This window comes from Amphibalanus amphitrite, unplaced genomic scaffold, assembly GCF_019059575.1.
Source record: "Amphibalanus amphitrite isolate SeventyFive unplaced genomic scaffold, NRLGWU_Aamphi_draft 000625F_arrow, whole genome shotgun sequence".
Classification (NCBI taxonomy): Eukaryota; Metazoa; Arthropoda; class Thecostraca; order Balanomorpha; family Balanidae; genus Amphibalanus; species Amphibalanus amphitrite.
The window spans coordinates 73,029-96,997 of NW_024882119.1; the positions used below are offsets into that span (position 1 = coordinate 73,029).

At 54.0% G+C, this 23,969-nt stretch overlaps 1 protein-coding gene across 2 annotated transcripts in view; it reads right to left on the reverse strand.

The window, feature by feature from the left end:
• LOC122363520 (flocculation protein FLO11-like) overlaps positions 1-20,643 on the reverse strand; it is a 28,621-nt gene extending 7,978 nt beyond the window's left edge. The window contains exons 1-4 of one of the 2 annotated variants that reach the window (XM_043332909.1): positions 20,042-20,643; positions 4,379-4,528; positions 2,577-2,673; positions 1,786-1,889 (exon numbers count right to left, since the gene is read on the reverse strand). In XM_043332909.1, the coding sequence (XP_043188844.1) occupies positions 1,786-1,889; positions 2,577-2,673; positions 4,379-4,517 (340 nt within the window). In that variant the 5' untranslated portion in view covers positions 4,518-4,528; positions 20,042-20,643. Of the gene's footprint in view, positions 1-1,785; positions 1,890-2,576; positions 2,674-3,148; positions 3,237-4,378; positions 4,529-20,041 lie in introns of those variants that run through there. The other variant, XM_043332910.1, reaches the window with a different exon arrangement.
• Positions 20,644-23,969: the final 3,326 nt, after the last annotated feature.

The window sequence follows — 23,969 nt, forward strand, 5'->3', positions numbered from 1 at the left end:
AATTACGTTTTTTCCTACTATTTGCTGACGTAGCTTCCCTTCGCACTCATCCGACACTGTGTCCAGAAGATGACCTGCCAGTTCTTTACGTCCCGGTGCGACATACGCCCCTCCACGTGTCATTTCGATGAAATTTCGCATCTGAGGGTTGTCAGCCGCATTGAAAGCGATATTACCCGCATATATGCCACGGGCGTACTGCTCGACCAGTTTTTTCTTCATTGCGCCTGTCGTGCGAACCACCCATTTGTCCAGCTTGGGTGCGGTGGTGGGCTCTTCCACGTCCTGCTCATCTTCAGCGTCGTCCCTCCGCCTCTTTGAATTGCGACACTTTTCGAGATGCACTCGCACCCTCTCGATCTTCTTGCTCACCTCCGTCTCGCACTGTTTGCATCTCACTTTATTAGGGTCTTCAATCTCTTCAAACAAGTCCCATTCCTTGGCTTTGCTCCTGCCGGGTCGATACGCCGCCATGTTTCAGGATATTGCAGCTACAACACTGAAAGCGGTGAAGAAGGACACACAACACTCCTCGCGTGATGGGCTGGTCCTCAGGACTGCATCAGCTCATGGACGCCGCGCCCCAGCGCCGCGATCATCAGATGACCGGCGCCGCCATAGGACCCGTCCGGCCGCCATCGGACGCCGACTGCGCCCTGCAGTCCTGGCGCCGCTGCAATGGGTTCACAGTCCATAGATGACACTTTTGGTTTACGGTTCACTCCCTTGAAGATACACAAACCTGGTTTCTTGCGGCAGTTCAAGAACACCTTTTTTGGTAAAAAACCCGGAGTGGGTTATTTCGATGAAAAACCCATAGAAAAACCCAAAAAACCCGGGCAGTGGGTAATGGGCAGTGCCAACCCTGCGGCCAGCCGCTGTCACAGTCACGCTGTCATGGGATGACCTTCATACTGTCATAACTCATAACCAGCCACTGTCATACTGTCATAGCCACATCGCTGGCAAGGCCCACTGAGCTTCAGAGGTGCCCGACCCGTTCCACGCGATGCGTCAGCACACGGAAATCCCTACTAATTAGCTAAATGAAGAGTTCCCATTGTTGAGGCCGTGTCATACTGCTATCTGCCATCGTAACAATCTGAACCGTCTCTTGAAATACTCCGTGTTCTCTGAGATGCAATCCCTTTTAGAGATGATGTTGATCCAGTCTTTATAAAGCAAATATTGCAGAATGAAGCCGGATTTAAAAGTTTTCGTTATTATTTAATTGCATTAGTTCCGGTGCTCTGATAACAATGGAGTTATCACACTACCATGCTAGTAGTAAGTTATCGGATCAACATAATGCAAACGAGGCAATTATCAATTCTCGCGGTTTTTAGGTAGCTGACCGTACTAAAAATACTTTTCAACATAGACGCCGTCAACCTTTGGCGTAGGCAGGACATTCAACACAGACGGCAGCCCCCCGTGCAGCCTCCGGTCGCCATTCCGAGGCCTCAGTCTGTTCCGACAGCTCATAAATTGGCCATTGGTGAGATAGCCATCTGAAGGGTGTGAGTGCCAGAAGTCGTGGGTGGCCCCACCTGCCACCGATTAGCGTCAAGATAATTAACTGCAAGCAACATGCGTGCATGACTCGTCACCTGATCAAAATGATTGACACTCCCATAAAGGCCCTCTTCATCAGATATGACCTGGTGAAATCCATCGTTGGCTTTATTCGTTGACAGTGTACTTCCGAAAACAGTTCTGATACACCTGCCCAGCTATAGAACAAAGTAGCGTAGACATCGGCAAAAGTTGCGGAGAATTGCTTACCTGCATAGGGTTTCATGTCGTAGAAGTCTCTTCTCATCTTCATTTCATGACTGAAAAGGCCTGGCACCAGCTTGTAAACCATTGTTTGAAGAATGCGATCGGCCCTGAGAATGAGAAGAGACGTTGAATAAGCCAAGCGGGCAATAACGTCGTGGAACTGAACTGGACTGAGTGTATTTCTAACCGAAAGTGACCAAAGAACTTCTTAACGATCAGGTTGACTTTTAAGAAACACTGAGCGGAAACACATCGCATGACCAGCAGGCCGACCGGCAACCAGGACATAATTGACCGCTTCACTATCACCACAGCCATATCGTCAACAAAACAATTCAATACAGCGTGTCCCATGGCGTCGAGCCCGACGGCCGACGGTAGCGGCGGCGCTAGACCGCAACTGGCCAATTTGCGGCTGGAATCACCACACCGGAAAGATATAATGTGACTGCGGCGGCTCCCCGGCGGCCGGCGCGGTTTCATAACAAACAAACCGAGGCGGCGTGGCGGTTCGGGGAGGGGATTATAACACCAGGCAGGCACGGAACCTTGGTCCACGTTCACAGGCGGGGAGCCGTGGAAACCAGAGTCAGAGCTACAGCAGCGCCGAGGGCAGAGAATGGTTTAACTTTTTAACATTTTTTAGAAACTGTTTTAACTTTTATCAAATAATACGACGGCAGGTAAAGTATACGTACATAATCAATCTACTATTTCTTCGAGGCTCTTCACTAAAAACGGGCGACACGGGGCATTTCATGGCTCATGCACGTAGACAGTCTCATTTTACTTACCTGAGACTAGACGACCCCTTGGTTCTGTGGATCATGACGTCACAGATGGGACAATAGCTGCTTGCCTCCAGATGACGTAATATACACGACCGGCAAACTGAAATAAAAAGGAAATTCCGGTTAGTTAGCTCCTGCTGCAGTGCACCAAATACCCAGTTCCAGTTGAAGTAGGTACGCTGGTCCTACGGAATTTCACCACAGTAAAAACTGACTTAATTGCATTACTGAATAACTGAAAGAACAAATTTGCTTTCCCGTGACTCTTAGGTCCGTACATATATACGCACGCATCATATCAAATTCAAGCTGTCTCAAAAACAGACTGCTAGATACCATCGCAAGGCGCAAATGCGCATCGTCCTTAGTATTTAACACCATTCATTCCATTTCGCCTCTGGCATCCGTGAGGCCATTTACTTCCAATCTTAGACCCTCGGTAGTCATTATTCACCACACTAGGCCGCGCACGACCTCATCAGGACACCATCAGCTGACTACCATCAGCTGACGGCCACACCTGAGCAGTTCGGTGCTCCGGACCGTCTCCCCGCCGTCTACCGCCCTCACCGGACCATTGTCTCTGCACGCGCCCGCCGCACGTGGTCTCCTCCCTCGGTTTGCAGCGTGCGCACCGCCGCACCGATCACCATCAAAACCAATTGCGACCGTTTACATTAATGACACGTCACGTGCCGGACGGCGGCGCCACGTGCCGACACGTGCCGCGGCCGGTCACGTGCGCGCCGGCCGGGGCGCCCAGGGAGGCGCCGTTTGCCGCTGTAGGCGCGAGGGCGCCCAGTGTGGCCAATGATAACAGGCGCGGCTGGACGCGCTCGTGTGTGCGCCCACCATTACACCGGGCCTGAGAGTGCTGCTGAGGAGCGATCTGCAAACATTGCTGCAGCTGCCGCCCTATAAATCACCATTAGGATGGGGTGAGATTTTTAGCACGCGGCTGTCAGGCATCCCTCCCCACCGTTTATGTTTCACTTTTTCACCGGTGCGCAAGACAGCTAGCAGCTAACAACTTTGAAGCAAGAACACGACTAACTTCTTTGTCAGAGCCACAACAAAGCGTGACCTGACCCCAGCAGCAGGCTGTTGCAAACAATGCACACAGTGCGTCTCCTCCACACCCTCCGTACCACCGCAAACAATCTCCCTCAGCTCAGAACTTTCTCTCACTTCTCAGCGGCACGTCTGCTCCCCGCCGGCCTCTCTCTCACCCTCTCTCCCTCTCTCTCTCTGGCCGGGGTCGTTTGGGGTACCGACCGGGCCGTCGACCCAGCGGCAGTGCCCGGCCTGACCTTGAGGTCAGCGGGCACTGCGCCCATTCATTTCAGCTGGTGGGATCGATACGCCGCCGCCGCCGGCCCGGCTCGCCGAGCCGTGCCGCCGACGACCCCAGAACGACGGCAGCGACGGGACGGCAGAACGACGGGGACAGTCGCCGGCGACGGCACGACGGTGAGCGTACTGAAATGTAGGAGGGGAACGGGTGAAGACGGGGCGGAAACTGAACGGAAACTGGATGGAAACAGGATAGAAACAGAATGGAAAGGGTCGGCCCTCAGCAACGGAAATGAGATGAGAAGGAGAAAGAGATGGAAATTGTTGGATGTGAGACATGGTTTGAATTAAAAAGGGTTTTATGTTATATATGGCAAAGGCAGTCCATGCTTCAGCTTCATTTCCAGGAGTGAGGACTTTAAAAAGAAAAGACTAAAACAAGCACATTTGAAGAAGAACATCGAGGAACCGCGACTCGAAACCCAAGAATCCTTGGCAGCATCAGTACTCACATGTGTGCAGACATTCGACGATGGTGGTGGCATCGATGAAGTACCCAGCACAGAGGACACAGGTGATGTGTGACCTCAGGTCACCCAGACGGGGTCGGCCGCCCTGACCCTCCGATGACCCGAGAGCTGATGACGCCATTCCGTCCGGCTCTGCAACGAAAAGAAAACAGGTGGGATAAATACAGAGAATGAATACCTACGGAGAAAGCATGAGCACTAAGAAGCCAAACATGAAATACAGAACACTCGGACATAAATGTCTTATGTCCATCGGCACTGGCCGGCTCGCCCATAGTCTGTCAAAGCCCGCTGTTATATTGGGTGTCATTGTCGAATGCCCATTGCACAACAATTCAGCGGTCGGCGGTCAAGGGTTAGCGCTTCTGCAGCAGCACCAGCAGAAACCACAACATTCGAGTTGTCAGACACACACAGCACCAGTAGACGGGGGAGCGGGAGTGTAAAGACGCACCCTCACCGCTAGCGCACGTGCCAGCGCATGCTAACAACGATGGCCCCACAACACAGCACCATAAACTGCACGGCAGTGTTGAAAGGATGGGACGGCCTTCGTGCGGTGGGTCAGAGGATGGTGTCTGGTGATAGACTGGTGACGGGTGGTGATAGGTGGTGATGGATGGTGACGGGTGAGATGGGTGGTGACAGTTGCTGTTGCTTGGTAGAAACGAGGCGCTGCTAAGGGTTGCACCACATCACTCGAACTTCGATAAGGCAGGACGTCTACGTCAAGCCGATGTCTACGTTGTATCGCGCAGCATTCTGCATTCTCTTCCCCACGGATCAGCTAGCCCTTCTTTCATCCAACAATAATAGTCTGACCACAATCCCTCCCACGTCTTCTGTACCAAATCCTCACCCTCTCCGTCCTTAGGCGACCTTCCCAGTGGTCATCCTCGCACCGCACCCTCATCATCACCCACCTCACGTACGAATCTTTTCCACATCGCGCCGGCCATTCAGTCTTTTCCCCACGCCGTCCTCTGCTTCGTGCCGGCACTAATTAAAACCGGGCTCAGATGCTCCGCCGGCCGCGCGGGTCCGGCTGACTGGGATAGACCCGTTCAGAGGGGACCGCCGACCCGCCGCGCCGGCCGGGGTTCTGCGGTGAGGAGCCGGCACTGACGAGCACAGGCCGCTCCACAGAGACCGGTTTGCAGGCCGGATTATAGTGACGGCGCACGGCCCAGCCCGCCAATTAAGAGCCGAGCGATGGCTCAATAAGCGAGCCGTAACTATAATGGCTATGGTAATCGGCCATTGCGTGGGAGACAGACAGACCGCGCCGGCCGCAGCCGGCCGGTCCGGCCTGCAGAGCGAAACTGCCCCCGGCGCCGCGCGTCGGGAGGTCCTAAAACAATCTCGCCGCCTTGGAGGGCGAGATGGATGGCCGGGCTCGCATCTCACGCTGATTATATTAATTATCTTGTAAAGCGATCCTTAAAAGTGGTTTCAACTATGCCAACAGCGTTAAAGTTTTAATAGGGTTTCGTAGCAAAGCTGGCGGCGTGGCGTCATATGCACGCGATGCTGGCTCGATACCGTCGGCCCTGTGTCTCCCCACCTAGGATCGCCGCGCGGTCTCAGCGGGGTGGCGACGGCGCTCGCCAGCACGACGGCGCGGTCTTCCGCTCTATAATGAAGCCGTGAATAGTCGCGTCGCCGACTGATGCATGGCTCCCTGGCGGCCATCGCGGACCGGCTAAATTCCAGCGGTCAGCGAGCCAATTTAGGGCCGGCCGTCGTGCCACAAATGCACTAGAGCAGCGAGAATTAACTGCATGCAGGACACCACACCATGCCACGGCGTATATGAACAGCGGCGCTGGACCGTCCGCCTCAGGACAGCCCCTTCGTCGACCCGACGATCGATAGGAGCCACTTTAGGAGCTCGTTAGGGGCGTGCGCGCGTGTTCCCAAATCGCACCCAGGCGGGTCTGTATAACGGGCAACGGCGGGCCAGGGGGAGAGGGTCGATCCCTTTAGCCACCCTCATTAGAAGTCGTCCGTGCTAGGAGAGTGTCACGAGCGACGTGACGTGTAACGAGCGTCACGTGACGTTATTAGACCAATTAGCGCCGGGCGACACTTGGGGGGAGAAGGGGTGAAGCTTACCGGGAGGGGTAAGGCCAGGGGAAGGAGGGGGGACTGCTCCGGGGACTAGATGAGTGAAGAGAAAACCACGCTTGTCGACAACAAATTGGAGGATTGATGGAACTAGGCAGGATGGGAACGAAAACAAATGAGAGTTGGCGAGTCGTTTGATCCATATTAATGAAGGAACTATCGAACTGTTTACATACCCACCGACTGTTGCCACCCACAGGTGGCATGCCGATCATACATTGTCAGTCACTGCCGATCTTATGGCTCCCAAGGCTGGTGGGCACTATAGACCCTGGGGCACGGTCCCCCTGAACCAATAAAACTGTCGCAATGCAGTGGTCAGCGTCGACATGCGAGTCCCTTGGGACTAGACTTCCACACCTCCCTTACAACTTAGACGCTCGCGGCCGATCGACTCCACCGAGCGCCGTACCGTGTGAAGGGACTGGCACCATTTGTCTGGCACCGCCCGGGCTAATGAGCGGCCCAGCCGGCCAGCGGAACCAAGCGAGAGCCGGGCGGGCAGCAGCGGGCGGCGGAACCGAAGGCGGGCGGGCGGGCGGGCGGCGGCGGGCCGTGGAACCAAAAGCGGGTGGGCGGCGGCGGCGGCGGCGGGCGGGCGGTGGAACCAAAGGCAGACCGGGCGGCCGACGGCGGAAGCGGGTCGGCCGGGTCGGCGCCCCGTCGGCATCGATAAATAAAACATGACGGCCGCAGCGGGAGGCGCGACGTGCGTCCCTGCCAGGAATGCCGCCCCCGCCCCCGCCCGGACCCGCCCAGCCGATCAGCTGGTGGGCGGTCCGTACGTCAGGTGCATCAGTCAAGACTGAAGCCGAGATATGGCGACAATTTACATCCCATACATGGGAAATGCGGTTAGCGTTACGTGCTAGCAAACTATGGCACATGACTGGCAAGTAGAGATGGGTGGGAGGCATGCGATAATAAAGCGACAGCGAGAGGCATTGAAATGCTCTCGCATCACAACTGAATGGAGTAGTGTTCCGAAATCCGGAAGTTGGACGTTCCGCCCCTCTGCGGCGCACACCTACATCACGCTATTTCAGTGTCGACGTCATGCGCTGTTGCGCGTCGCGATAAGAAGCATACATTTTTAATTAGGCGGAAGCTGACCGACATGTTTTACTGGCTACTAATAGTCTCTTCAATCCTGTAGTCCTTCAAGTTCACGTTGACATTTCTGCTCGTGGAGGATCGCGTGGTTGTCTTATGATCCCTGCAGGTGGACGTTATGCCAGCGCGTGTTGGTTCTCACGTCAGTGGCGGTGTGCCAAGGCGGAAAATCGACATGACATGGACACCAGTTTGGAGCCCACTATCAGCGGGGACCATCACTGACCGCGGCTGCTCGCCTGCCTAGCATGGCGCCAACGCATAGACTCGCGAGGCTCACCAACCGCCATCGCCAGACCAATGTCCAACAGTCACGTCAGACTCCCGTTGCTACCACCATCGCCGCCACGACGTCCACAACCACCGCCGTCAGCCTGCACTATTTCGCCGCCACAGAGCGGGGACTAGCGTGACGACCCGAAGCGATAGCCATCGCCCGGGCGCTAATCGCCGACTTCCGACCGGTGCCACTCCCCGGCCGCCCTGCGCCGTCAGCACCCTACGTCCGCAGAACGGAGGCCTCCTCATCAATCACTAGAAGTGCCGATCCATCGGCGAACCAGTTGAGCCGGCTAGAAACGCCGAGCAAAACGAACGGGCTGCTACGACAACTCTGAGGGATGGGTGTTGAGCACCGGATTTAAAACTTCGAAGAAACAGACAGATGAGGTGGAACGCGGACATATCTAGAGCGTCGCCTTATCAGAGTAGCTATCCGGCAGAAGAGCGCACCACTGCATTGCGCTTAGCGGAGCGTTCAAGGATTGCCGTCTACTTGTGACAGGTGCCGACAAGTGTTGTTGACGGGTGACGGATGGTGGTGACTGATACTCTGTCAGCCGACCGACAGGTGACAGCCTCTGTCGCCATACTCGAGCAGTAAGGCAATCTGCCTTCGAGCGGAGGCCCGACTGAAGTAGAACTGCCACTCTTTTATCCGAAGGAAATTATGAATTTTAAATTGTGCATCGCAAGAGCGAAATTACATACTTCGAGCGAAATTGAGGGTTTCCCCTTCCGTTCAATCATCCCGACAAAAGGTAACGAGCAACATAACTTAGAAACGAACATCAGCATTGATTATATGACGCAATTAATTGTACCTATGCATAATGCAAAAATACTTAAAATTAGTGGAGGCCTTCGGCTGAAGGCTCAGTATTGCGCACATTCTGACTGAGTTAAATATAGTTAAGCGGCGCATTTTCATAGTAATGGAATTATAGTTATTTCAAGACATGGTACTACACGGAGAATGTTCTCATTTACCCGTATGTCCCCAGTCAACCCATGGCATAAGACAATAAGTAAACAGGACCAAGAAGAGTTCAATTGATAGAAAGTCGTTTCCACGCTGCAGGAAGTGTGTTGGCATCTCCCGGGTGCTGACACCTCCAGCACAAGAATCACGTCATGGAGCTGCTCAGGGTTCACTGTGTCCAGTGTTCCACCCTGCGGGTGTTCTGCTGAACACAGCGGTGTTCTGCTTGAAATGTGCATACTTCAGCTCAGAAAGGACTGTGTGGTGGGTGTGAACAGCCCCAGCCAACACACCAAGCACGCCTGACAGCCTGTTCTTACGATCCCGTGAACGTGTTGTTCGGCTCCACGGTGATAAAGTGGGATGAAGTATGACCGGGTTCCTGTCACATCCATCAACTGCCATCGTTCAATAGCTCATACCCCAGTCATCTGTTTACCTCTCGAGATGAGCAGGTGGCCGCTTTTATCATCTCTGAGGCACGCGGTACCCGTTAGGGTACTTGCTCTGGTGTATTTCACAGTGCGATGGAGGACACATCTTGTTGCGTTTTATGGATAATGTCCGTTTTCAAAGTGGGGGTTGAGTTGAGTTGAGTTGAGTTGAGTTGAAGTTGAAGTTTCATTGAACTTTTTGGAGTTGAGTTGAAGCTGTCGACTGTCGGAGTAATAGCTGTTATGGAGTTGGGGGTATCACGGTGACGGTTATTGTCCTGAAGACGTCGAAGTAAATCTGTCTGGGTATTGACTATTGAGGCTGTCCTGTTGGGGGCCTGAGGATGCCATGGTGACCATCGTGGTGCTGGAATTGCTGAAGTAATGCCTGTTTTGGCACTAAATGTGTCGCGTTTTGGCGCTGAGGGTGCATCGTGGTTTGAAGCTGCGTATGCCATGTTGTGGTTCAAGTGTGTCGTGCTTTGGAGCTGCGTGTGCCATGCTGCAGTTGTAAGTGTGCCTTGTTTTGGTGCTGAGTGTTTCGTGTTTTGGCGCTGAGTGTGTGGGACAGCCTGTTGTGTCGACCCGCCGACGTGTGGCGCCCCGGTGTGTAAAATCAGCTCCTGGATCTCCGACGAGGCCTCACTGTGGCTATTTGTGGACCGGCTGCCGCCCCAGGTGACAAGGCTATGAATAACGACCTGCCGTAACACTCGCCACACTCGCCATTCTGTACACAAAGCACCCCTTGGTAGAACATTTAACAGACCCATTCAACATTAAACAAACACAAGTAGAATGAAAGGGAACAAAAACGGCACTTAATTATGCACACACACCTCTTTCACGGAACCCCGCTGAAGAGTTGCCCCAAAACTGCGGCGGAGCCTGGCTGTGGCCGTAGCGTAGCCGCGGCCACCCCAACCCCAGCTTTCGGGCCCCTCTCACACTATCTCGCCGGCTCACCACGGGAACTCCCGGGGGAGAGACACTTTCGGCGCGGAGGCGGCGATGGCGGCGCACCGAATGGCGTGCGGGTAATAGGCTTAAAGCGATAAATCAAATTAGCCACGGGGTGATGAAACGGAACAACGGGATTCCTTCGTTATCACGGTAACCGAGTTGCGCCGTGCCGGGGGACGGCCGGCGCGGGGATCGATCCAGCGCCCGGCCGGGACTGCACGGCTGCACGGCTGCACGGCTGCACGGCTGCGCGGGACTGCACGGGACTGGGCTGCACACACGGACCGGGACTGGACACAGGTGCTCACCGGCCGCACCTGTAAAATCACCGGGCTCGTCGATATAAGTGCAATTTCCAATACGGAGAGGCTTGTTCTTTGGGCAAAACAAGCTCGAATACGTATGTCGGACAGTAGAATGGTGTTTTGCGCGGAACACTTTCCCGAAGGTAAATATAGGAATCACATAAAAAACGCCCAAAACAATTCATCAACAAGAGCCGAGACTGCAGGAGGCCCGGGCCAGTCCGGGCAGGACCGGGTGACGGGCCGTGGACCCGTGTTACCTCCTCCTCACAATTGAACCAATCGGCCCCTCTGATGAGCCGAATTGTTCAGATTGCCAACCCGAGGCAGACAGACTCAGTAGACCGAACGGAGCAGCTGAGGCATTCCATTGCGGCGCGTGGAATGTGTGAGCGTTTGTTCGACTGAGGAAGATAATGAGGAAAATATTTAATAATTATGGACCACTGGTCCGTAGCATTTGCCTCCCCATGTGACTCAAAATCAGGCCTGCCGTTATAAGGTCAGTGGAAAATTCAACTCCAATATAGCTTCTTCGTATTTATTTTACTGGAGTAATGCCAATATCCAATGCATTTCAGAATGCACCGAGCTTACACCCCCATTGCATCTCATAACTGACTATCTAAGCCCATTCTCGTTACAACTATTATAGCGAGAACCACACGCAACCGCGGACAGAGCCTTCCAACGTTTTTGTTCGCCACATCATTTCGCGACCTTCGCTCGGACATCGCATTACAGTATAAATTCCACCGACATACGCTCATAGTAATCTTCTGTAATGATACAGTCCCTCTGACATTACCGCCGCCAAACACGCACGGCCGGGTCTTGGGCGGAACTGGCCCCTCCTTAGAGACCTCCCCCCCTTTCCACCAGGGCCACCCACATCCCTCAGCCCTGGGGGAGGGATGTCGGGACCCAGGTCCCATCCCTGGCTCGTCAGCCGGCCAACGGAGGATCGCATTCCAATCAAAATGGGAAGGCCGCGCGCCGCAGATCACACGGACCGGATCAAACGGACCGCCTCCGATGATCACGGGGATCAAAGGAGCCGCGTTCGGTGGTCACGGCTATCGACAGCTACTGGCGGCCAAAGAGGAGACGATGAAGACATCAACCAAGATGGCAGCTAGATGTCTACTTCAGCAATGAAAAGGGAGACAGTTTCGTCTCGGCATCACCTCTGCGTACTTCTGCTGGCTGCTCGAAGGGGAGGAAATTGGGGACTTCCGGTGACGGTGTATAGGACTGTGGGGAGGCACCTCTGACATAGCTGTCTACGTCACGGGCTGGGCTAGTCCTTTGTCCCCTCATGGCGCCATGAGAAGGGGAAGAAGGGGAACACCTTTGGTCGACTCACGCTTCCGCTGAATGAGGTGTGTCTCACACGGAGGGAACAGCCGCAGGCAGTCCCCCAGGATGGAGGAGTTACCGGCACGAAATGTCAGGCAACTGATACGCCCCCTTCCTCTCCCAGAGACACCCCGGCATGTTGGAATGTTGAAGTGGAATGTGGTGTTGTCCGAACAGCGGTATTCGTCGTCCCCAAGACAGTACCTCATCTCAGGATTATTACGACAAGAGAGGAAGTTGGCAGCGTCGGAGTGACTTTCGGCTGGAGATAGACTAGACTCAAGACTCGACTAGGGACCTTCAACGAGGGTTTCTCTGTCGGTCTGAGTCTGCCGTTGGATCGTGGTCCTTGGAACAGCGATGCGCTGGAATGCCACGGAGCGGTGCGAGGCCGGCAATTACGCCAATTGAGACATCTGGCCGCAGCCGGAGCAGACAGGGAACCGACCCCCTGTCGAGGTGACGGGCTGCAGCCGGGCGGGGAAGTGGATTGGTGCAGGATTCAGTGCGTTCATATGATCGGAGGGCAAGTATGATAGTGCAATGCTTCCGTTCATGACGCATACTACAGTCAACAAACCAGAATGGAAAGTTTGCTTTGATTGAATCACCGACCACCGACGTCGGTCTGCTCGCATGATTGGTAAACTTAAGTTCCGATGCTGGGACAAACACAAGTCAGGCCCTTGGTGGTAACTAACCCTCAGGCTATCCCTGCTGACCACAGCCCCCGCTGTGCCATCACTGTCTGCAGCGGGAGTCACCCGCGGTCGCGGTCATCTGCGAAAATTGGATGTCCCGGCACGTGTGTTTACACTGTGGCTCAGGGAAGGGCCGGACTGGGAATTAACAACGCCACCATGTTTGTCCAGTGGTACTTACCAAGGCCCGTCAGAAGGGGGCCGTCCCGTGACTCCTTCGTATTCCAGGACCTAGCTCAGTTGGTGGTCACAAAAGGGGAATTGGAATGGAAAATACTGGGGAATTTTTATCGTATCAGCGATTGAGGTGAATCGAATATGCGGTAGATTGGCGGACCGGACTGCACACATGACGCATGAAAGGCAGGGTTGGGCAGCTTGCCTCAGCTGCCAGCGTTGCCGCCCTGGTGCGCATTATGGATTGCCGGCACCGCCAGCCTGACGGGCCTGATGGATTGACTGGCTGGGGTAGGCGGGCGGCGGATGGTACCGTAGGGAGCCAGCATAGCGTACGATACAGCTGGGAGTCCTGCGCATTGGAATATAGGTACCGCTGGGAGCACTGCATAGCGTACGATACAGCTGGGAGCCTCCCAGCATAGTAGAATACATCGGTGGGAACCCGGCACAGTGGATTATTCCGGAGGCAGCAAAGGATAGCGGAATATATCCCTCAGAGCCTCAGAGCCTGGCACAACAAAATAAACCGCTGGGAGCGCGTTACAGTGAACCGTAGCCATGGGAATACAGTCATAAGAACAGCACCACTGGAATCCTGCAGTCCCTGACTCGCCACTGGAATCTTGCAACGAGAGAAAAACTCGTCCATCTTCGGTCTACTTCATCTTTCAACTTTATGGAGTACGAAATACACGAGCTATCAAAATCGAAGCATAGCTTATTCGATCACAGTCTTGGTCTCAATTAAGTCTAGTTTCAGAGAAATGTTTTGATATGGTTCAATTCACTTTCTCGCGGCTCACCGTCGCCTTTTTCCGTTTCAGATGACGTCTGTATACGACTGACTGTTCGGCGGACGAGTGCCGAACTTGGGGACTGTGGTCTGCCGTTTTACCGCCCTGTCTCTCCGGGGAAGGCCGTAAAGTCGGCCGAGCGGCGCTGGCGGGACGTGCTCGGCCGTACTGGGGCGTGCTCGGACGCGCCCGGCCGTGCTCGGACGCGCTCGGACGTGCTCGGCTGTGAGATACTCCGGTCCACAAACTAAATTGAGAGATGGACTGTGAGCTGTGTTGTGAGTTGTGTTGTGAGTTGTGAGCTATGCTGTGAGCTGTACTATAAGCTGTACTATGAGATGTGCTGTGAGCTATGCCACAAGCCGTGTTGTGCTGTGAGTTGTGCTATAAACCATGCTGTGCTATGAGATTTCCTGCAGCCATCCTGCCGAGCTGCGCAACCCTCGGCAGCTATCGGGCCGGCCAGCCGGCCCGGTCGATCGCTCGATGGCCCGTCCGACAGATTTTATAGCACCGACCGCGGTCGGTCGAACCGGGCCGCCGAAAGTGGCTCCGAAATTAGATCGGAAGGACCTCCAGTGCCGCTGTGGTAGAGGCTATAAACTGAGGGTAATAATGGAGAGGTTAGACTGACCGTGTGCCAGAGGGACTCGCCAGTCGCCTTAGCCCATGACGTTTCCATGTTCTACGAAAAGAGGTAAAAGACAGTGGGCTGGATTGAATGAGCATGACAGTGCCTTATGTGACTGCGTTAGGTATTTTTATTGTTTGCGTTTGTCAGGCAATCAGTGTCTTTTAAGACAACCTGCTGTTGAATGAGCGGACGCAGACTGCAGCCCCGCTGACAGGTCGTGTCGATCCCTCGGTCCCTGCCGCAGCCGTCGGATCATGTGACACGGGGTGCACGATCAAAGGCCTTGGCGCGGCACTGTCATCAGGATTAGCCGTGTTACGTGTCGAAGAGCCGCCGCTCCCAAGGCTGTGCGAAACCCGTTCCAATCCGGCCGCCGCGCGCCGCTCCCCTGCCGAATTGCCGGCACTTTGAGAACTTCCCCTGTGCCGACAATAATGGACGGCGCTGCCTGAAACCCACTGAGCCATTCTATCCGCGCGGCGTCGCCTTTTTAATCAGCCGCCCCTTCGTTCCGTGAGAAAACTCGCCTCAGAACTGATCAATAAATCCCCAGAAGTGCCTGGCTTCTGTCAGCCGAGCGCCCCATACCCTCTCAGGGTGGCCAAGGGCGGGAACCGCCGCCATTGGCAAGCCGACTCCCCCCTCCCTCCCTCCCTCCCCATCCCTCTCCTCCCCACAGCGGCCCGACCCGCCGAGTTCGCTGGCGGCGTCGGAGGCAGCCAGCTGACAGCCACCCTGTGCAGAGCGCCGCGGCTACCCTGTGCTGGAGTTACGTCACAGCTCCGGCAATGACGTCAGCGGGCTGTTGTAGGGCGCGTGCCGCCGCACCGCCGCGCTGTCCGCTACCGTGTTTTGCCGACGAGTACGCGGGGGCGGGGGGCGGGGGAGGCGGATGTCGTGGGACGGACCGGACGGGCGGCTACGATGGAACACTTCCCGGTGTGACCGAAATAGACTGATAAACAGTCGCCATGCTTGGAGTGTAATTTCATCCGTAAAGAAAGATTGAAAGCGAAATAGCATTGCAAAGTTGGGGCAAGACTTTACAAGACTTTGCAAAGTTGGAGAAATGTCAATTTAATGGCAACAGCAATACAATAAAGCTTGATTTTTTGTCAAGTATGCGATAAATCCAGCAGTGTTTCATGACAAGGAGGCAAGCGTGGCCTCCTTGCCACTTATTGTCAGCTTTAAACTATTTTTTCCGGCAATTGTCTCGGGTTTAGCCATGGACATGTGACAATAACAAGCGACCTGACAAAAACCGGCGTCGCGTTGCGCGTCGTGGGGTTTCAACGAGTCACTGGATTCGTACAAATTAGTGAGCCCGGACGGCGCACGCCATTTCGGCGGCGACAAAATGCGACGCTGAAACACGAGCCGACCGGTGACGTCATGGGGGGGGTTAGTGACGTCATGGGAAGCCGGACTCCACAAATTGCGCCTCGATTTAATCCGCAGGGCGCTGACGGACCAATGTTGTATCGGACCACGCATAATTCCTGGGGATGCTGTTACTTCAGCGGATCTCAAGCCATAAGGGATATGCTGATTCCCAAGAGTCTGAGCTTTAGGGGAAGTTGGGGGAACGCCGAATACTTTTTTTCTGACGCCCGTAGCACGCAAGGTAGACAACATAAGCTATTCTTGTTGGCGTCATTCGAGAGGCCAGTCTTTTGTCTTTCAAACATACCAGGCGCATTTGATGAATTCGCATACCGTTAAGCGAAAAAACTAAAAATATCAAAGAACTGACTTTTTCGGCGTTGCCCCGGACTGCCGGGAAAGCCGAAAATGGGATAAATGATCTACGAGGAATGCCGACATTGATGTTTTGCCAATTTATCTCAAACTTTATCCAAAATTCATTAAAGCTGACACGCGTTTTAAGAGCTTGAGGACGCTTGGTGCACACTGGAAGTTATAATTGTGTGATATAATAAGAAAATGCCAGGTAAATCATTCCTTATAGGTAGCAGGCCGTTGTGCCGGCTGAAAGTGTAATTTGTTTGACTAAAAATACGCGTTGCTATTCTACAGCAGTAAAGTCCACGTAGCGTGCTTTAACGTGCGTAATTGCACGTTTTCGGCATTACCCCAGCCAGCCATGCTTTCATTTGCAGGCCCATAACTTTTAAACGTGCTGTATAAATTTCAAATAGGCAACACACTTATGCAAAGACATGCTGAAGATTACTTGACCGAATTGGCCAGACAAACGGTAGCATAATGAGTAAGAAATGCAGCTTCAAAGGCGTATATAGTACAAGGGAAACGTACCTTGAAAACGCTTTTGGCGCCCTCACAGCCGAAGTATTCCAAATGACGACTCGTAACAAACAAGCGATAATTGTAGTCACTTAAGCTTCAGAGCATCACTGAGACGTGGCATCCATGTCGTACAGTTTAACCCGGCGGCCGCTGGGCCTCCGCGCCACCCGCCGGCCGCTGGGGGGGGGGGGGGGGCATATAGTTGCCCCCCCTTTACTTCTGCGACGATATCGTCTAAACGCGAAGAGATAGCGAAACGAAACTTTGCACACATCTTTCTGAATACCTAGCCGAGGTTGTGTCCAAATTTGGTGTCGATCTCATTTGAAATGACGTCACAGTGACGTCATAAGTGAAATTATAGATTTGCGACTCTCATATTCCTCACGATACATCAGATATATGGGACCGAATATAAAGGGCCGATTATTGGTCAGAAACAAGATGGAAGTGTAGTTAGATGTTTTAGGATGACAGCAGGTGCTGTCTAGTTCATTTACAGTCGAGTTTCATGCTCAGCGTCATCAGAAACGGTCTATATCGGAAAACGACAAAACTTTATGACGTCACTGTGACGTCATCTTAGGTGCTACAACCACAAAACTTTCCTCAAACATTGCCTAGGTATTCATTTGAAGCTATGCCAAGTTTCACGTTCGAAACTTATCAGCTTTCGGAGATATTTCACAAAACGTAAAGGGGGGGGCAACTTAATGCCCCCCCCCCCCAGCGGCTCGTGGGTTAAGAAATATCTCGAATTTCGGCTTTGCCCCAACTCCGGCATTGCCCCAACTTCCCCTATGGAAAGTACTGCTTTTTTAACGTTGAAAAGAGCCAACTTATCTGTTTTTTAGAAAGAGGAAGTAGGTATATTCGAAGGTTTGACAAGTTACAGCGCAAGTTATGTCACGATGTCATCATATAAATACCTACTTTTCATTATAAAAGAAAAACACCGCAATTGAAACTTCTTGATGATCGCTTTACAATGCCACGTTCCTCTATGAAGAACGATGAAGCTCGTAACAAGACCACTTTCCATCTGGTGAAACGAGGTCCAGCCCTCGACCTCCGTCATCCATTCACCGATGACACTGGGAAGAGTGTGGAGCACCGAGGACTGAGGAGAGAGGAGAGGAGTGGACCTCGCCTGCCGGTCATTCCACTGGGTAGTGCGTGCCGACCGAGGACGAGGCCAGTCATTGTGCGTGACGGTCTCCACCCACGCACGCGCCGCCGTCGCTGGCGGCGAGGGACCGCTGGGCGGCGGCGGCGGCGGCGGCGGCGGTGAGGAACCGCTGGGCGGCGGCAAGGGAGGTGGCGGCGGCGGTGACGGTAGTGGCGTTGCTATAAAAAAGTTTTCTCGGCGACATAGCTTGCGAGCTTTGAAGGCAGTGTTGGAAATCCTAGCATACCATGAATGTTATACGAAGGAGGGAGAAGGGGAGGGTATGGTATCTCTACTCGGGGATGTGGTCAGGTTTCCCAAGGGCGCACCCATGTGCTGGCGGGGGAGATAAGGAAATATACGGCCAGAGGAAGAGAGGAAGGGAAGGACGTAATGACAGGATGCGATGATACGGATAGGAGAGAGGAAATGAACAGGAAGGCGAAGTGGCAGAGCCACGGTGGTGCTGTGGTGGTGCACCGCCGTCTTCACGTGATGCGCGAGTCTGTTTTCCGTTTATCTACAGCGGGTCCAAGGCATACGGGCTAAAAGGGTGAGGTTCGTAAGAAGTTCATTTAAACTGCGTAAGAACAGTTTCGGAAACGAAATCTCTCTTCATAGTTTTGTTCGTGCACCCAGTCTGCAATAGAGACCGTGCGAGGCCGTGCGCTGCAGAGAGGCAGTGTGCGGCTCGGGTACGGCTGGCAGCCCGGTACGGCTCGTTTGCAGCCAGCGGCAGTGTGCGGCTCGGGTAAAATCGGCGGTGGAACGGGAACGGCTCAGCTACGACCGACCGCGGCAGACCGGGTACGGCTCAAATACGGCCGACGGCGGAGCGGGCACGGCTCGTCTTCATCCACAGCTCAGCTAGCGACAGACCGAGCACAGCTCAGCTACGGCAGACACGGGCGGAGTGGGAACGGCTCAGCTACGGACCGGGCATGGCCCGTCTACGGCTGGCGACGGAGCAGCACGGCACGACTACGACCGGCAGCGGACCGAGCACGGTCCGGCTACGACCAGCGGCGTGCCGGGCTCGGCGCGTCACTCGATAGTAGCGAACGTGACACGCCGACAGACTGCAAGGTCGTGCCAGTGTCGAGACCGCTCCGTACGTGCCGACAAACACAGTTCGATGGGGAGGTGGTGTTACCGGTGCAGACTGCAGCCGCACGGCAAAAAAAAAAAACGTTTCGATGTGTGGACAAGTGTGAGGGCTGATGCAAGCTGTTCAGTGCGATGGTAGACATGTTTCGGGTCTTTGGATGCTTCCAATTGCTCAACTGGACTGCGGCTAACTAGTTGTAGCTATAACTAGTTGCATGTTGTGCGTGTGTGTCATCCATGTGGTCTTAGCATCGTTAGAAGACGTTGTTATTTAGTCCAGAATAGCCAGTGTATGTCTTATAATGTAGCGGTATTTCCATGTTGTATGTTCCTGCAACCTTTTATCTTTTTCCTTTGACATGTAATGGTTGACCACAGTTCGCGATAACGTCTAAAAATGGCGATGTTCAAAGTCAACGCTTTACCGCGAAGGCAAACAGATGTTCAATGTCTAAGCAGGTGTTCAGTAGACGGTATTTCAAAACAGCATTGTTCACTTCAACTTTAAGCACTGCGTTACAGTGAAGCAATGTACAAACTGGCCGCTGTTCGTCAGATAACACAGCTTAGCGGGCTGCTAATGGTCACAATCTCATGGATTTGTCTCTGTCTGTCACATGGTCTTTCGTCTTTGGCTTTATTTTTACTAGCTGCTGCTGCCGGTTCTTTCTCGTCCCTCTGAATTCACGTCACATGAACATTGCACAACGCACACTGAACAGTCAACACGACTCTTCAGTCTTCATTTTACCCTGTGCCGTCCGAGTGAAGCCAACGGCAGGAAACAGGATGTCTTCTTTTTATCTACCCCTTATCTTCTCCCACCCACTGCCTCTTGACGAACACTGCTCGTTGTTTCTCGCTGCTTTGCGCTGGCAAAATACTGACCTGTAAGTAGTCTTCACCATAAACTCACCCTTTAGACTGATTTGGAAGCATTATGCTGCAGAGTGCAGCTATACTTTCCTGTAACAATTCCGCTGCAGATACTGGACCTGTAAGCATTCGGCAGCAGATACTGACCTGTAAGTATTCGGCACCGTGTATTAGCCTGTAAGAATTCCGCTGCAGATACTGAACTGTAAGCACTCGGCTGCGGATACTGACCTGTAAGTATTCGGCTCCATATACTGGCCTGTAAGAATTCCGCTACAGATACTGACCTGTAAGCATTCGGCAGCAGATACTGACCTCTTACCACGGTGACGTCACTGTAGACCGTACTCACCCGTCTGGGGGCGGCTGGAATCGATGACCGGTCGGCAGGACCGCTGTCGGCTGAGAGACCGAGCCGGCCGACGGAAGTGGCTCCCTGGTGTCGTCCACGTGTCGAGAGAGACGCCCGGTCGGAGAGACGGTACGGAGACGGTACAGAGACGGGAGACGCTCCTCCGGCTGCGTGCACTCACACCGGGCACTCACGGGGCACCAGCAGACACTCTGACACCGTGTCACTAACACAACGACACGGCTTGACACGTTGTGTCACCACCACGGGCTCGACTGGTGCACCGCCCGTATCACTGGCACTCACAGCAGGGACTGGTGGCTGGAGAGCCACTCGCTGCCTGCTGACAGCTGCACACACACTGTGACACACGAGCACACGTTGGTATTTTCCACTGGTTGGGTCGAAATCCTTCGTCTCTTGAGAGCGATCACCGCCGTGACGCTATTAATTTACTCAAACCACTCCACCGCTCCTCCAATACTCTTCCGTTGCAGCCGAGCAAATGCTGTGCAGCGTCCCGGGTGCAGCACGGACCCGTCCTCCTCGTGCCGCCGCCGGCAGTCGACTGAGCCCGCCGGCCGCCGCCACCGCCGCGCGCTGCCGCCGCCGCCGCCGCCGCTCGCTCCCGCCAGTCGCCACCGCCGCCAGCCGCCCGCCAGCCGCCAGCCGCGGCCGGTGCGCTGGGACGCGTCACGTCCATGTTTCTTGCGGCACGACGCGACGCGGCCTTCCCATGGACCTGCATGAGGTCGTCCACAGTACCACGTCACTCCGCATTCCACCGCGTCACGCGAGGGGTCTCGAGCCTCATTAGGAGCTAAATAAACAAGGCTAATGACAGAATTCACCTTTGAAGTCGTAGTGACGTCAACTAAGTACGATGTCACAATTAAGGATAAGTTCGATGTGTTACATGGGATTTGTTGTAGCATTGCAGTGCACATTCTGCAAGGATATTGTTCGGCAAGGTTTTACGATAACGAGTGTCGTGCCGCGGTCCGGTCCTCGGCCGGCGGCGGCCGGCTCTCCTCCGATTGCATGAGTGGTCGGCGTTCTATCGCGGCCGCCGGTCTTGATTACACGGCCGCCGGTCCTGATTTATGGACCGCCTATTCAGCGCGGCCCAGAAGGCCAGCCAGCACCGGCGGCCGCGAGCGCCCGGCGGCCGGCGCCGGGTCCGGTCCGGTGCTGGGTGCCTGCGCGGCGGCCGGCCGGGGCAGGTGGCGGCCCTCCCTGCCAGGGTGCGTCCCTCCCTCCGCCATTTTCCTAATGAGACGGGAGCCGGCGGCGGGCCGCGGCTCAGGGGAGGGAGGGGCCGTCAATGCCCGGTCGATATTGAGCCATAATGACGCTGGGGACAGCCGAGCGGCTAGGCCTAATGGAAGTTTGGACTATAATATTCGTGGCATACATCATCACGAAATGATCATTTGATAACCACGCAATGTCTATCATTCACTAAACCGTATGGATATTGGATAGTGTATCACTTTCCCTGCCCTTGAACCAACTATGTACCTTAGGTATTCAATGATAAAAATTGTGTTGGTGCGAAAGCCGATCCATGTTAAAGACTGCAGATTTAGAATTCCAAGTGGTGCTTAGCTTAAAGTACAAATTGTAATAAGCTGCAATGACTCGTTATGCCTCCTTGTCGATTTAAACTGCATTTAACTCCTGTCACCTTACAAGGCCAGGTTCTAGTAGAATTGTTCTACTACAATTCTACAATCTCGGGTAAAACGAATCGCAACTTAGTTATTTCCCTGCGATATGAATGAAGCAGGGATCAATTATCACGCATTAATGCAATGCGAGGTATTTAGCTGTTTCCCTTTTAAAACAACTGAGATTTCGACGAATTCCCAAACTAAGGGAGACTTAGCAAAAATGTAATAGGGGAATGTAATAGAGGCGGACCTTTTATCGTCTAAATAGCGAACTTTATCAGATTGAGCCCAGGGCTCAATCTTATAAATGCCGTGAACTGGATACGGCAGCACTGGCAGACGTTCAGCTGCAGAAAACAGCTAACAATTGCAAAATGATTTTCACGCATTTTAGTCCATCATATCATCATCATCATCATATTTATTTGACATCCTTTGAGGACAAAACAAGGAGAACATGTCTTCATAACATAACCGTGACACATGAAGATACAAACACAGTACGGCACAACAAAGTCACGTTTGCAAAGCACGGGCAGCTTTTTACATCAGGCGGACTAGGAGAATCAGTTTAGATGTATTGTTACAAGCAGCCTTACTAGCTGCCATGACTCGGCGCTGTTGTTGTCCATCAACCAGCTGAGCGAGTCCGCAAGGCCACACTCGGGCCTGGGCGTGTGCACCCAGTCTCCGTGTATATGACCGCTGGCAGCCTCCAGTACCCTCATGAAGTTTCCCCCACATAGCGACATCAGATGGCACACAATAGAAGCAGATGTTTCCGCGAATCTCGCATTGGTCGCCAACTGGGCCAGGCTACTCACCAGCACACAACGGAGGCGGTGCTGGCCACGAAAAGCGTTTTGAGTAGCGCGTAGTTCCCACTTTCCGTCGTCGCCGTCGCTGGCCGGAAGCCAGGTCGGCGCGTCGGTGCCGTCGAGGCACGCGACGGCGCGGCGCGCAAACGCGCGCCGGCGCGCGCTGCGCCAAGATTGGCGCCGATTGCTGTCAGCGCGGCGAGTGGTGGCGCGTCTGTCCGCGCGCCGCCGTGGCACCGGAATGGGCCCGACGCGCGGCCTCCTGCCACCCCGAGGACAATGGATGGTGTTTGCGCGGGCTGGGCGGTCGGGAGGAATCCGGGGAGCGATGACGGACAAACGCCTCCCGCCCGCCGACCGCGGTCACCGGGTGAACGGTCAATGATGGTGCAGTAGAGCGAAAACCAGGGCTGCGGAGTCGATGGATTTTCGGCGACTCCGACTCCGACTCCGACTCCGGCTTTCAAAAACCAGCTCCGACTCCGACTCCGACTCCGGGCAGAATTGTCGACTCCGACCGACTCCAACTCCCGACTCCGACTCTGCGGACCTAGCAGGGCTGCGGAGTCGACAGATTTTCGGTGACTCCGACTCCGACTCCGGCTCGGGTTTCTAAATTCGACTCCGACTCCGACTCCAACTCCGGTCACAACTGTCGACTCCGACCGACTCCGACTCCGACTCCGAATCCGACTCCGCAGCCCTGGCGAAAACTAACTGAAAACTACGGGTGTCTTTTCATAATCGCAATGGTGCGGGCGGTGAACACCTGCTAGGATTTCAGGAATTTTTAGTTGATAAAAAGTATCAATTTTAGTAGTCTTGTGAACTGTTGGTGCATCCGTCCTTTTCATGTTCAAGACCAGGCCATGCTTGTTTATTACGCTTCTTTGTTTCGAATCGACAGTCATCAAAATACAAGAGGTCCGACAAGAGGTCCGTGGTCGACCCGTGGCAGCGTGGTATGGAATGCCTCTCCTCGATTATTGTTTGTGCGGCTGGATGGCGTGGTGCACTGTAGCGCAGTGGTTCCAACGGAAATGTGTTCATCGGTTGCAGTGCGCCAGCCAGATTGTCGGCTCAGTCTACGCTATCTCTTTCTTATCCTCTCATTCTTACGTCTCTCAAAGGGTCTTCATAAAAGCGAAAGGGGCTACCTAACGCAAAATGAAATGCTTTTAAAATGGTGTTTTCAAACAGACGTCTTCTCAACAATCTTAACTTTGTTTTATCACGAAGAAATAAGAATAATCCAGTTTTTTTTAAGTGTGAGCGGCCCGACCCGACCTGTAATGCTTTTGAGAGGCTCATAACTCAGCAACCGTTGGGCCGATTGACCTGTGGTCTTTTTTGTTAGATAGACCTACCCCTTCTACCCCGTAACCGACTAGTGTTGAAGCATTTAGGTGACCGTCGTGGCACGTGCCACGTGAAAAG